This window comes from Papaver somniferum, chromosome 3 (assembly GCF_003573695.1).
Source record: "Papaver somniferum cultivar HN1 chromosome 3, ASM357369v1, whole genome shotgun sequence".
NCBI classification, from domain to species: Eukaryota; Viridiplantae; Streptophyta; class Magnoliopsida; order Ranunculales; family Papaveraceae; genus Papaver; species Papaver somniferum.
In genome coordinates, this window is record NC_039360.1 from 221154165 (window position 1) to 221168774 (window position 14610).

Genomic DNA, 14610 nt, shown 5'->3' on the forward strand with positions numbered 1-14610 from the left:
ACCACCACCTTAAATTGGAGCCGTCCTCGGCTCCGGAATATATATTCAAGCCCAGATCTCCGACGTTCCCTACCCCTCATGAGAAGCACCTAGACCAATCCCGCCAGCGTACCTTTCCACCCTCCGCAGGTGAACCGTCGTCGGCTCTGATACCATTTGTAATGACCCCTCCCTTGATTGACACAATTTTATGTCTGAATTGTCCTCAATGTCTGTATTTTTAGTGCTTGATTTTATACTTATTATAGTGTTTTTATGTTGGTATAGGTGTTTTTGGAGAAGTACACTTGTGTGGAAAAATTTGCTCGAAAAGTGCTTTTCGGACACCCGGAGAAAAATTACTAAAGTCACCCTCACTTTGGATAAGGGGCACATCATTTGGGCACCTGCTATTTGCACCCCCGGTTTGGTTAGGGGGAGGTCACCTTCTTCACCTTTGAATTTGGAAATTGGCGGGAAAACTTGGTGTTTTAATGGCAGAATTAGGGTTCGAGTTTTGGTGCTCTTCCGAGGAGACTCAATGGCTGAAACTGATGGAAAGCATCTGTTAGAGCATAACAGGGATAGTATGAGTGATTTTGCCGATTGAATTTGGCTAGAACTCGAGTTGGAAGGAAACAGAGGTGTGAAATTTTCACGGGTATTTCAGGAAAGATTTTGCTGGAGATTTGGCCGGATTCAATGAGTTCTTTGGATTGGGTATACCATGTTTTGACTAAACAGGGTTGGTAATGAACAGGGTTTAATTCTTGTGTCAAGAAAAACATGGGAAGAATATTTAATCGAGGATATCACGGGATTTCTGGTTATGTTTGGGAAGAGTTCTTGTGGCCTGAGCGTGTTTGATACATGCTGGGATGTGTGGAAGAGTGTTTGGATGGAGGTTGACTACAACAGACGCATGAAGAAGACAAGAATGGGAAGAAAACTTCTCGGGAATATTTTCATTGACTGCCGAGTAATGGGAAGATTTCTTGGATTAATGAGGAGTTATTCTTGGTCCAAAGGTGTATAAATAGGTTGCTGGGGTCGATCAGGAGGGGGATGGAGAGTGAAGGAGACATTGATCACATTACAGAGCTAGGAATTTCCAGTTGCAGAGAATAGCCATTTTCTGCTGCTGTGAAGAACATAAGACGCACATAGAACAGTCTTTGTTGCTACAGTGTCAGCGACAGTACTCATTTATTGTTCTTTGTAACAACTGGTTTTATTTGTTCTTTTTTACGCGTTTTGGTATTTTTGTTTGCTTTCAAATTTGGAGCTAAGCTAAAGGAAAAAGAGAAAGTGTTGAAAAGAAAGGAAAATCCCAAAAAGGAAAGAAAAGAGAAAACCAAAATGAGTGAAGAAGAAGATTTTGTAAATAATTTTATTTTTATTTTTTTAGAAACTGTAATTAAGGTTTTTATTTTTGTAATATTTTATTTTTGGACATTTTTTTTTGTTTTCTTTTAGACATTGAACATTGGAATTTATTTTTAAAACCCTAAGGAAGGGTTAGTTTAAATATAAACTGCACAGGGAAGGACGGCGATTACGATATCGCCTCGGCCACTCAGATTCGTACACTGACATTGGAGTCGATGGCCCGAGTCGACTTCAACGGTTCATCCCCCGTATGGAATGGGAGGTAAGAATTCTAAACACCCGCGAATCCCCTGTCAGCGGGTTTTACTGGATGATTTTGTATGCATATATGTTGAAGACCTGAAATCGGATTTAATTTTCTAGTAAAGGGCAAGGCCTGGCCAAATCAAGATAAGGACTCGGATTTCATCACCATTTCCTTCTTGCCCGCCTTAGGAACACGTAACCTACGCGAACCTAAGCCTTAAATTTTGGACTAGACGATACCGATAGGGTAACGAGCTTATTAGGAAAGTCGTTAGAAAAATATTGGTTACTCTTTTGAGCATACTTTGAAGTTCATGATGGTTTCTGTGAGTTGAATACGCCGCATTGTAACTCCGGTGAGGCCTTGGGTATCAAAGCTCCACTGAGCTTCCCTCGTCTCTATTCAACTTACTTTAACTCGGATTGATTCCAGAGAGGTTTGCTCAGAATGTAACGAATTCCTTTTCGAAAGAATAGAAGCTATTCTAAAAAAAATCTAAGTGGAGCCATCATGCTTTTTGTTTTCTAGAAAAAATAGGCTTGTTGTGGTCGAGTCATCCTTGTTTGTGCTTGTTTAGAATTCCCTTGCAGTTAGGATGTCGAACTGGTATAACCAATACAATGATTATCCAACTGAACAACATGGACATTACTCTTTTTATGATCATAGTGTGAATAGTGGTTGGGCACGCCAACCTTTTAAAGGTTTTGGGTCATACCATGGTGAGCCCAATTACTATCCACACGCGCATCGGTCATACGGGCAAGAAGATTATAACACTAGTTCTTCGTCTTTAGAGGATACAATCAAACTATTGAAAAGTAGTTCTTTTTATGATCCTTCAGTTCCTATTCCTTCTCTAGAAGAGTCTCTCAGGAATTTAGTTGAGTCATCACGTAAGTTAGCTGAATCGACATACAAATTAGATGAGGTGAACAACGTAGTTATGGACGAAAGAACTGCAGCAACGACTGAATCTTCTTTGGAAGATATCCTCAATAGGTTAAGTGAAAACTTAGATCCAACACTTAGGGAGATTTCTTTAGAAGAGACCCTTGAGAGGATAGTTGAGCCGACACGTAGACTTGAGTTAGAGACGAGCGAAAGTATTGCTCGAAATGACTTGAATTTCCAATATAGTGTATTCAATGATACTCTTGAAAATGAGGATAGTTATTTGCATAATCAAGATATCTAGGTTAGAATTGGTGACACTCCTTGTGTAGATGAGGTTCAACCATTTCCATGTTATGATAATGATGAGTATGATGTGGACCATGTTGATGAAGAATCTGAAGTATTTAGGCATGGTGATCAGGAATTTGTTACTCATATTGAGCTTGATAATGATAATGATATTTCTGGTTCAAATCCCGATAATTTTAATTATTATCCACCTATTCAAAAGGAAGGGGATTTGACTAGAGATAATACCGTTTTAGACGAAGTTGTACTTCCTTTTGATTACGAAGCCAATGATGGTTTAGAGGAACTAGTTTATCCTGAGAATATTGTTCTCGAGTCTAAAAATTTAGAAACTCTACTCTTAGAAAAAAATGAACTCGTAGAGTTGAGTGAGGATGAACCTGACTTAGAAGAATCAATTGACCATTTCCTGGAATCTTATGACCTATAAATTAGGGAAGTTGTGACTAGTCTTTCTAGAGACACTGAAAACTCTAAGTTTGGGGGTGATCATCATTCTCCATGTGCTTTAACTCTTATAAAGGTCTCTCACTTGGGACTTGACATATGTGCCTCAACCATTTTACAAGATTATCTTCATACGCGTTTTCCCGAACCTAATAATGTCCAGGAAGAAGTTCAGTTGTTAGAAACCCATCCTCTGGTTGATGTGGTTTACCCAGGCTATGATACCCAAATTGATTTTGTTTTCCCACCAAAAACTTTTATTCCAATTGTGGGAACGTTTTAATTTGAAATGTATCAGTTATTGAGTTTTGAGACTAAACCTAATTACTTTAGGAGATTAGGGTTGACACATTTATTTAAGGAACACCACCACTCATTCTAGTCAGATGTGTGAATCAAATCTGATTGACTTAGAGGATCCCCAGTTATTCAGGTTATTATTATGTGCTTCTAAGTTTGTATTTGAGTTTTTCCAGACTCTAGAACCTGAACATTCAAATCTATTTTATGAGGAAATGCAACCCATGGAAATATTTTATCTAGACCCTGTTATAGAACCTGAACCTGAACCACAGCTAGATGTAGTTGTCTTAAACAGGAAACTAGACAAGGTTGTGCATTAATTTTCTTGGCATGTTGTAGATTCCTTTTACTTGTGATAGCTCTATTTGGTTTTGGTGATCCGCAGTTATTCCGGCTATTACTTTATGATTCAATGAGGTGATTAATTCCTTCCGATGTCTGGCTGAAGACTTTAAACTTAGCATTTCTTGGGAGGTAACCCAATCTCATGCAACACGGTAATATCTTTCCTTAACTCTTTTGCTTCGAGTGGTAACAGTTTCTCCTTATTCATGCTTTTAATTTTATCTCTAGAACATTGAGGACAATGTTAGATTTAAGTTTGGGGGTATGGGAGAAACTTTTTAGTTGCAATAAATAAACTCCAACCTAGAAATTTATGTTTATTAAGGTTGGCACTAACCAATCTAAGTGGATGGGAACATCTTGGTTATAGGAGTTGAGGAACCAATATGATTAGATGGAAACATCTAAAGAGTCTATTCATAAAAGCACAGAGCTCAGGTGTTAGAATTAAAAAACAAAACATGGTAGTTTCGTCATATATCGTTGAATCCTAATCCTTCTGTTTTTATTTTTTTAAGTGATTTGGTGGGGCACACGATTCAAGTTGTTACCATTTCTAGGGTGAAATAGAGTGATTGAGATACCACAAAAAAAAATTGAAATTGAGACCAGACCATCAGACCAACCGGAAAAAATTCAATAAAGTCGACCACTGGTACCCTTGTATATGCCAGTTGTGTTGACCTAGAGTTAGGTTTATCGACCACTGGTTCCCTAGTATTTTCCACTTTTGTTGATATTAGTCAGACCGGTATCTCAGTCCATTAGGATGGGTTCATCTTGGCAGAGGCTTTCAGACAGATATGGGAAACACCGTTCACTTTAAACCATATATTTTTCTCTTTATCCATCTTCTTAATATTTCCATGTGATTGGTTGACTCCGGTTATGATGTATAGAAACTATCTGAGTAGAGCTTTGTCACTTATATATGAATTTTAGTATGCTTGAGTGCAAATTCGTGTACAACAATCGGAATTTCGCATCAGGGTACTTCCTCCTTTAGTCAATGTTTGTATGCCAACCAAGGAGATTCTTTAGTGCCTTCCAAGGTTCTGCGTAGATAGCTAGGGTCTGGAGTAAAGGTTTTGTGGGTACACCTCTGGTAAACCCTCCGGAGACAACACTCCGCCGCTAGGGCCACCTAGCGGTTTAACGGCTTACTGCACGTGCTTAGTGTAGTCATTTTATTTTCTAAATTATTTTTGCTCGAGGACTAGCAAATAATAAGTTTGGGGGTATTTGATTGACACAAATTTGTGTCTGAATTGTCCTCAGTGTCTGTATTGTTAGTGCTTGATTTTACACTTATTATAGTGTTTTTATGTTGGTTTAGGTGTTTTTGGAGAAGTACACTTGTGTGGAAAAAGTTGCTCGAAAAGTGCTTTTCGGGCACCCGGAGAAAAATTACTAAAGGCACCCTCACTTTGGATAAGGGGTACCTCATTTGAGCACCTGCTATTTGCACCCCCGGTTTGGTTAGGGGGAGGTCACCTTCTTCACCTTTGAATTTGGAAATTGGCGGGAAAACTTGGTGTTTTAATGGTAGAATTAGGGTTCGAGTTTTGGTGCTCTTCAGAGGAGACTCAATGGCTGAAACTGATAGCAAGCATCTGTTAGGAGGAAGATTGATGGCTTTAGAAGTTTTTGTATAGGTTTTGTGAGTATACCTCTATGTAAGTCCTCACGAGACTATAACTCGTCCACTAGGGTCGCCTAGGAGTTTAAAGGCTTGATGCATGTGCTAAATGCATCCTACAGTAATAATGGAATGAACGAAGAAAAAAATCGTATGAAAGGAAACAATCGGTTTATATATGTAAAGTGTAAAACCTGATTATGACAATCGGATTACACATATTGCAACGTGAACCGATTATATATGTCCTCAATTAATTTGGAAACACCAATCCAGAATCGGTTTACATTTGCATGAACGTAAACCGATTCTGAGTACTGTTTACGAAAAAAATTATAAATGTTTGATGTTTTGAAGAACTCTCTAACATTATTTAATCTCACATCCAAAACATAATTAACCCCTAATATGATTAATTAATGTTAATTAATCAGAAATAAAATAGATATTTAGGTAATTATTTTGATAAGGGATAGTGTGAAAGTTATTTCTAATGACTTTTTTATCATCTAGCTATGGGCCTCAATTTATCCAGATTTAGTAGACCATGGAAAGAACTCGTAGGTTTCTTACCATTTACATTCCCTTACGGCTACACCGGGACCATGACAGATATCAGGAAAAACATAAATTACATGTTAATTATTCTATTGCTTCTTTGATTGTACTGTCTTGAGTTTACTATGGCATACACTTTAAATCCATTCTAGTATACAATCAAACACTGTGATCATCTCTTAGCGTTGTATTTGTTTAGTTTGGTAACTTTGGTTACTATTGTTGCTTTACCGCTTACACATGTGTTATTAGTTTGCATTCTGCTTCTAGGATTACTGATGATTAATTCTTGGATGAACACAGATAATTTTGACAATTGGTTTGCTTGTTATAGGCTTGTAGTTTCCTTTTACTGATTATTCTTTCCTTCTGTGATCAAATCATCTTGGAGATCGGCATTTTGGATTTTTAAATTCGATGTTGTAAAGTGGATTTCACACTGATACAGTACATGTTGGCGTATGAGCGGTGTTTGGTCTTTGGTGCTGGTTGGTCTCCGTTTCACGTGGCGACAACTAGCCCGACTACCTCTTCAGCTTTCTTTTCGGTCCTCCGAGAGAAATAATAGTTTGATCCCCTGTGCTTAGCTGTCTAAAAGTTATCGATTATTGTCCCTTACAACAGTAAATATGTGAAACCATCCTAGCATATGTGAAAGGAGGGACTTTCTCTTGTGGCTATGCAAGGCAGCAGGATTGTGAAAGGGGGACTCCTCCCTGTAGCCCTGCTTGCTCTGGGTAGGGATAAAGTGCGCATGCTATTTTAACGATCGCGAATGCGTAAACGCTACTAAAATGGTGGGACCACTCCATGTTCCACCCGCGGCACGGAAGATGCCAAGGACTTATTACTGTCTCCGACAGGTTTCCCAAGCAGGTGAACCGGTGTAGAAACTTAACCATATCTTGGAGATAAAATCTTTACGAGAAATTATCTCTGCCCGACCTGGTACTTGCTACTGGAAAATGGGCTTTGGATATTGGATGGTACAATCACAAAACCAATTGAGTTTTAGAAGAAAATGCAAAGTTGAACAGAATAATATCACTGAACTTCAAGTTATGAATTAGATAAAAGAGAAGGGAAAGAAAAACATAAATGCCAATTAAGGTTTTATGCTTTTCTCCTAATACCAATGCATAACTGCAAATAAAATTTAAAATATAATTAAAAAAAACAATTAACCAAGGGCTAAGTAATTATCCAATACTAAAAGGAGGAATGTGCACCCTGGGGTAAGAGGGGGTGCACATAGACGCACTCGTCTTTGGGAACAAAACTCAATTTGCTATAAACTTTAAAGCTCAAGCATTTATACTGCTAAGCAGACTAGATATAATTTGGACAACTAAGATATCAACATTTTATAATAGATTTGCCATTAAACACAATTGAACGGGTAAAAACCTATTTTAACTTATTTAAACATCTAACCTTGGAACTCTGATGTAACTAATATCTACTCTTCTCCACATGGGATGAGTGAATTATATTTATCTAGTGAATGAGGGTCTCCTCTTTTATGGAAAAAAAAAAAAAGAAAAATATACGCTAAAAAAGAATGATCAACTAAATGTAATATTTTATTTTCGTTTTTTGTCATACTCAGTGTATTTATTATTTTATTTTTGACAACAGGGGATCCAAGAATTTTTAAAAGGTCTCTCAAAATTTCTCTGCCACTCAAATCCTCGATTTCAGAATTTACATCACATAACAAAAAATTTCAAGGATTTTCTCCAAGTCTTTGTCCAATGATTCCTGCACTCGTTGGTGGTGTCATCTAGTGTTCCATAAATAGAAAACTTTGTGTTGAAATTGCGGTCAGTACTAGCGGTGGCAAAGTGACAAATTATCTCGGTGTGGCTGATGGGGCTTGGGTTGAGATTGTTGACTTGGTCGAGCCATCACGCAAGTAACAGTGTCTTATCGTAGGAAAACCACCCTACGCGAGTAGGCAATCAGCAAACTCATGAGGATGATGCGCACTGATTATCCGCGATACACGCAGGTGACGCAACCTATACCTAATTCACCACAAGAAAATTGTCATTTATTATCGGCCAAAATACAAAGGTCACCATATATGATGGTGAAGGAAAGCAGCCGCATGTTGTTCTATTTTAAAACATTTCAATCAACTTGATTTCGGTGACAAATGAGATGAGACGTGAGATGCGAGAAAAGATAGAAATAGAGCTATAGAAGTGGATTGATTTTCTTGAACTATCTTGCAACTTCAAGCCGCCTCAAATCATCGTCATTATTGAAAAAATCAAGGTCAGATGACGATCATGTTTCTTTTTTTTCTTCGATAATGATAATCATGTTTCTCTATAATTAAACTAAGGATCATATAAGCCAAGAAGTAGTTGGTGGAGAAAGTGTACTAGGTATGCGTTATTGTAAGTCACTTGTTACATAGAAGTTCCAGCTGCATAGATCAATTGAACCCAAGGAGCTGACGTTCACCAACTACTGTCCAAATTTCAGGCTGCATTATCTTTCGATGTATTTGGTCTATGCTAACTCCAACAAATGAGCTGATCTTGCTCATTGTTGGCACTTTATCAACTAATACCATAATGGCATAATAATGGAGTAATTCGTGAATACAGTAACATTCGTGAATAATACGCCGAATTACTAGGCTGTGGGTTTTCTCCTTGGGCCGTGCTCCATGGGGAAACAAGGGTGGCCTTTGAGTCTCACAAATTCAGGTTTGCTATAATATTTTTGAGATTTAGGTCTGCCAAAAAAACTGTCATAAGCAAGTGAGTATCATGAATTCGGCATCGTTTTCAATTCCTAGTCAGGAATCGGAAGGGAAAGAAGATATCATGGATCCGACATCGTTTGCAATCCTTAGTCGGGAATCGGATGGGCTCATCTGAGTCATCTGGACTGAGTAGTCTGGATCTGAGTGAAATCACCTGATTTGAGTCAGATCTGACTCAATATATTTGTCTTAAGTCAGATCTGACTCAGCTGACTCAAAAAAAAAGTGAATCAAGGGTTGACTCAGATTCATATTACAAGTCAGATGCAAACAAACACAGTCTTAATTCCTGGGGGAAGAGGATATCCTTAGTCATGAATCGGAAGGGGAAGAGGATCCCAGGGAGAAAGTGCATTCTCTTATTTTAGAAAATTGGAACATTACTCAAGCACTCTGATTCAATTATCTAAAAAGGAAAGTAAGAGATAGTTCCAAGGATGATTTAGCTGATTTAGCTAAAGAACTAGAGTTGGCCGAAAAACTTAGTGGAAAACTTGCCATTGAATACCATAGGCACGAGTTGCATGTCCACCCCCTCCAACGGGAACGATGCAACGCAGTTAGAAGATTACTCGAGATAGAATGTTTTGTTTGGGAAATCATCGAGCAAGGATCTTATTTCCCGAAAGATGTCGAGGACTGGGTATCTGGTATTAAGGCAAAGAAAGTTACCAATTGTTGCCTTCATGCATACGTTGATCATTTCAGTGATAAGGAAGCGGATGCTATTTAGATGTTAGCAGAGAACGGAGTGGAGACTCCAAAGAAGGCTGCAAAGGCGATTAAGGGAAAGATACGTCCGTTGGCGACTCCAAAGCCGAAGAAGGGAAAGGCTGCAAAGGCAAAGAAGGAAAAGATACCTGCGCTGGAGACAAAGGCATTTCGGCATTTCATTAAGTATCAAGCAATGGACGATGATGGAAAAGACAACTACATCAAAAGAAAGAGGGCGAAGCATAGGAGATTGGTCGAAAAGATGGAGGAGGAGTGTGCGTTGTGCAAAATGGCTATGCAAATAAACAGAGTATTGTGGTCTTTCGTAAACACTAACGGCTCAAGCTGTCGTTTCTCTATTGAGGGACACCATTAAGGAGTTTGGAGGAAAAGATGTAGCAGGAGTGTGAGTTGGGAAACGGCTTTGCTACGTTATTGGTTTTGCCATGTCTTTTAGGTATCGTATATGTTGTTGCTCCTTTGCTTTAATGTGACATCAATCAAAATTCATTAATTAATGTTATATGAATGCTGGTTTCAAGCAAAACAAAAAAGGGAAATGTATAAGATGGTCCTACTATTAGGACCCGATTTGCAAAATCATCCTAGTGTTACAATATCATCCTAGTGTTACAATCCATTAACAAAACAGTCATAGTTCCGTTAAAATGACTGTTAACTCGCTGGGACCCACCGAGTCAGAGTTAAAGTCGGACGTCCATTTACGGATACGTCCCTAACCTGACAGAGAATTGAGAGTTAAAGTCGGACGTCCGTTAAAATGACTGTTAACTCAGGTGCAGGTGCAGTGTTGAGAATTGAGAAAGTTGGTTTGAGTAAGAGGTGTTGGTTCAACTGGTTCCGATGGGTTTCATGATGGTTGCGAGCTAATGGAGTCTACTAGTGGATGCAGTGAGAGACTGTTAATCTGACAGAGAAGGTGGTGTTGATGAGTGGGTAAGAACTGATGGTGTTGATGAGTTCGTGCTGCAGATAATGGAAGATTGTGGTTGCAACTGTTGTAGTGCAGTATTATGGAGTTGACGGAATGGTTATATGTTGTGGTTTCTCGGATGGAGGATATTCGTAGTGGTGATGGTTATTGCAGCTTAAAGCATTGCATGTGTTGAGCTGAAGCTGGTGCTAGCATGTAAAGATGGGTGATGTGTTGCAGTTGAGGACAAGAACAAGGTATGAATTGCAATAGTAATGGTTGTAGCTGAGTGAAGTCTTAATGCAGCTAAGCTTGATGTTGTTATGAGATGGAAGTGATATTTTAGTGAGCTGCAGGATGAACGGAAATGGCTCAGGCCTTGGCAATTAGACTAGTCAGCCTGAGCCAGTCTGCTAGGTTCTGGTTACAGGATTGCCGCCACGTCGGCGAGATGTCCACCACGTCAGTGATGGTTAACTGTGGTTAACATTTGCTTGAGTTAAGAGTGAGGGTATTTTGGGAACAACTAACCCCGTTTTCTTGAAAAACTGTTATGTCGCACCAAGTAGGATCAATTTGTAACCCATTTCCAAAAATATGATCATTTTCTAACTGAATTAGAAAAAGTATGACCATTTTGTAAATGGCCCAACAAAAAATAAGTACTTTGGAGGTTAACATCTGAATACTTTTTTCATAGTCTTTTGCTTGGGATGCCATATTAGTGTTACAGCAATTTGCATTCGAAAATGCTATTCGAGGAAAATCCCGGGAGAAAAAGTGGGAGCAGACTTTCGCCCAGCATATATCCCAACATTTCAAGGAAACAACCGTCCCAAGTTTAACATTTTATTGAACAGTTAATACAAAGTACATAGGAATAGAACCGTAAAACTTGCAACTACCATCTCCTAGCCGAAGAGAATTTTGGCCATCAATGTGGGTGCAAAAACGAGAATGGTGGAGCAGTGAGCCATATGACTAAAAGCGTTTGGTCATTATTACTTCAAGAGGGTTCTTGTTAAAAGTAACCATTCCTACTGTTTCTGTCATATCCGCCTTCCCATCTGGTGTTGCTGCCCTCATTTCAAACCCGTGAATAAGACGAGCCACCACCAAATGCATCACTTGCAACGCTGAAGTTACTCCTGGACACATCCTCCGACCCACTCCAAACGGTATCAACTCATAGTTCTGACCTTTTACATCCACATCCGCTTTATCTTCTGCTAATCATCTCTCCGGCCGGTATTCCGATGGGTTCTCCCACACAGTTGGATCTCTTTGGATCTTCCATATGTTTAGATACAAATGACCACCGGCTGGAACTTGAAACCCACCAACTTCACAGGCCTCCATTGTCATCCTCGGAAGTAGTGCTGCAGCTGGATACAATCGCATTGATTCTTTGATGATTGCTTGAATGTACACGAGATTAGGAATGTCAGATTCTTCCACTTGTTTATTTTTTCCAACGTGCCTATCCAGTTCTTCTCTTGCACGTTCCATTACGTGCGGATTGTTCAACAACAGGCCAAGAAGCCAAGTAAGGGTCACGTATGTTGTGTCACTACTACCAGATAACATGTCCTGTACATATAGGAATTGCAAGTTAATAAACAGAAGTAATCAACTACGTAGCTAAGGCGATTACAAGTATATACCAGGATCATGGATTGGATGACTAGTTCATGGTTTTTTCCTGGAAGTTGGGATTTTTCCGCGAATGTCAAAAGAACGTCGATGAAATTTTGGTCACCATCACCTTCCTTATGTCCTGATGATGACGACGACCTCAAGCGTCTCTTTTGACGACGCTCTTCAATAAAACCCTCAGCAATAGAGTTCAATTCATCTCTACAAGACTGCATATCCCTTACAAGACCTCTCAGTCGATCAACCCACTCGAGGCATGGAACCACATCTGAAAATGCAAATACCGCTGTGAGATTCAATGCCTTTTCCATCGCCTTCTTGTATAGTTCCCGAACTACAGCACCTGCAATAGAATGAAAATTAGAGTTTGGTTAAGATAGCGATAAAAAAAAATCATTAATTAATGGAGTAGTGATTTACTTTTCGGATCTTGGCTTTCGCACCCGGCAACGACTGCAGCAGAGATGTTGTATGTCATGAACGCGAACCAGTAGTCCATCCTAACTTGAGCAGTGCCACCATTTTTGTTGCATAACTCATTGAGATCAAACGAAGCATCGATTTCTTGATATTTCAAGTGTTTCCACAACCTTATTTGCTGATTAGAGAGGAGTTGTTGCGCGGATATCTTTCGCAGTTCTTTCCAGAGCGGCCCGTAAGGTGCAAACCCCAGGGATTCTTCGTAGTTAAACAAGTGTTTAACATCCAACGGAGCTGGACGGTTGGAAAATAATGCGTCGTTGGTAGTGAAACATTCTTTTATCATCTCCCAACTGCTCACGACTAGGATTTCATGGCAGCTGGCACGAATGGTGAATGCCGGTCCGTATTTGTCATCCATGGCTCCTAGAGTTATGTATGGACTTTCAGTTTTGCTCATCAAAAGAAGTTGATGACCTATGATTGGCCATGCACCTGATGCTTATGGGGCTTTTTTGGCTTTTGATGATGATGAATTCGTCTTCTTAGTACTGGTTTTGAGTAAGACATTAGTGATGATAATTATGATTATAAGAACGAGAATATAATAAGGATTCAAAGAAGAATAAATCAGCTCTGAAATGTTGATGAACTCCATTAATCTATGAAGCTTCGAACTTTGTTATTGATGAAAACTGGCATATTTTAAACACTAATATATAAGTGGAAAAATGAGAATTGGGCTGCCTTTGCACTGGCGGCCCGTGTCTCCAAATAAAAGCGTGTAGTACAAATACGATTTTTTATTGTTATTTTATTTTTTGTTTGCATTTTTGGATAGAAATCCTCAACACGAGCAACCCGTGACCCGTATTTTTACCGTCATACAGTATCATTTTTGCACCGACTGCCCTTCCAAGCGTCAACTAGTTAAGGAACGTGCGGCCAAGTACTAGCTCTTAATCATCCGCTACTTCTGCAATCTTGATGATATAAACAGCCGACTCAAAAAGAAATTTACTCTGGTTGGAAAAACAATGAAGGTATTAACAAGTGACAAGTCAGATGCATGGTGTTTACCTTGATATCTAAAAAGATAAAGATACATGGCGTTTACCTTGATATCTAAAACATCTGGATTCATCATTTGGATTTTAGAGCTATGTATGTTGATGGGATGTGAGTCATGTGCCGTAAATATAATAAACTTAAAAATAATAAGGTTGAGTTATTCATGAAAATGAATCAGATTAGTGGAGAGGCAGGTTTGTGGAGTACAAAACCATGACATCACACCGCTTCAAAATAAGGGAAAATAAGGTGGTACGATGATTTGAAGTGGTGTTGAATTTTGGTTGTGAAAGACAAGGATGGTTTTGTTAAGAAGTATAAGTTTGCTTTGGTTCTTTACTTTATTTTTATATAAATGAGGTGTTATGTGTGTGAATCCATTCTATCTTTATTTACTGCTTCTAGATTAGTAGTTTTATCTTTTTATTCATGTTGTTATTTTATATAGAACGATATATTACGTGGCTCTTGATGTTATCATAACTACTTTATTCATGTTGTTCAACCCAATATTGGCGAACAGCAAATCCTCATGCAGGAGTTACTCACCTCTCGAGAATTGTTTTGGATCATGCTCACATCCTGCTGCACACCAAAGCAATCGATTGGCAAGGACAAAAAAATTACAAGTTTGAACATTTGTGGCTTATACATCCACAGCTCAAGCAGATTATCGAATCAACATGGACGCAACAAAGTGACTCAGACTCTGTTCTAGACCTTCAACTCAGATTAATCACAACGGGACAAACTCTGATGGAATGGAACAAGAACACTTTTGGTCACCTTCCAACATTAATTAAAAACTCAACGACAGAAATTCAAATGGCTCAACATCAGTGCGCTATTCACACCGGGGAGGAACTAAATTTCTGGATACAACGTGACAAAGAGCTTCGTAATCACTACCTCACATTACTCCA

At 38.9% G+C, this 14610-nt stretch overlaps 1 protein-coding gene across 1 annotated transcript; it reads right to left on the minus strand.

The window, feature by feature from the left end:
- Positions 1–11442: 11442 nt before the first annotated feature.
- Positions 11443–13295, minus strand: LOC113362145 (methyltetrahydroprotoberberine 14-monooxygenase-like). The gene is made up of 3 exons (XM_026605118.1): positions 12617–13295; positions 12205–12539; positions 11443–12130 (listed from the first exon to the last, which is right to left on the minus strand). The coding sequence occupies exons 1-3, from the start codon at positions 13074–13076 to the stop codon at positions 11774–11776; spliced, it is 1152 nt and encodes a 383-aa protein (XP_026460903.1). The 5' UTR covers positions 13077–13295; the 3' UTR covers positions 11443–11773.
- Between the last annotated feature and the right edge of the window lie 1315 nt (positions 13296–14610).

Coding starts and splice junctions, on each gene's coding strand:
- LOC113362145 (XM_026605118.1), bottom strand. CDS start 13,076: ATGAGCAAAACTGAAAGTCCATACATAACTCTAGGAGCCATGGATGAC. Junction 12,540..12,616: donor CGAAAGCCAAGATCCGAAAA/GTAAATCACTAC, acceptor ATTCTATTGCAG/GTGCTGTAGTTCGGGAACTA. Junction 12,131..12,204: donor TCATCCAATCCATGATCCTG/GTATATACTTGT, acceptor CTATATGTACAG/GACATGTTATCTGGTAGTAG.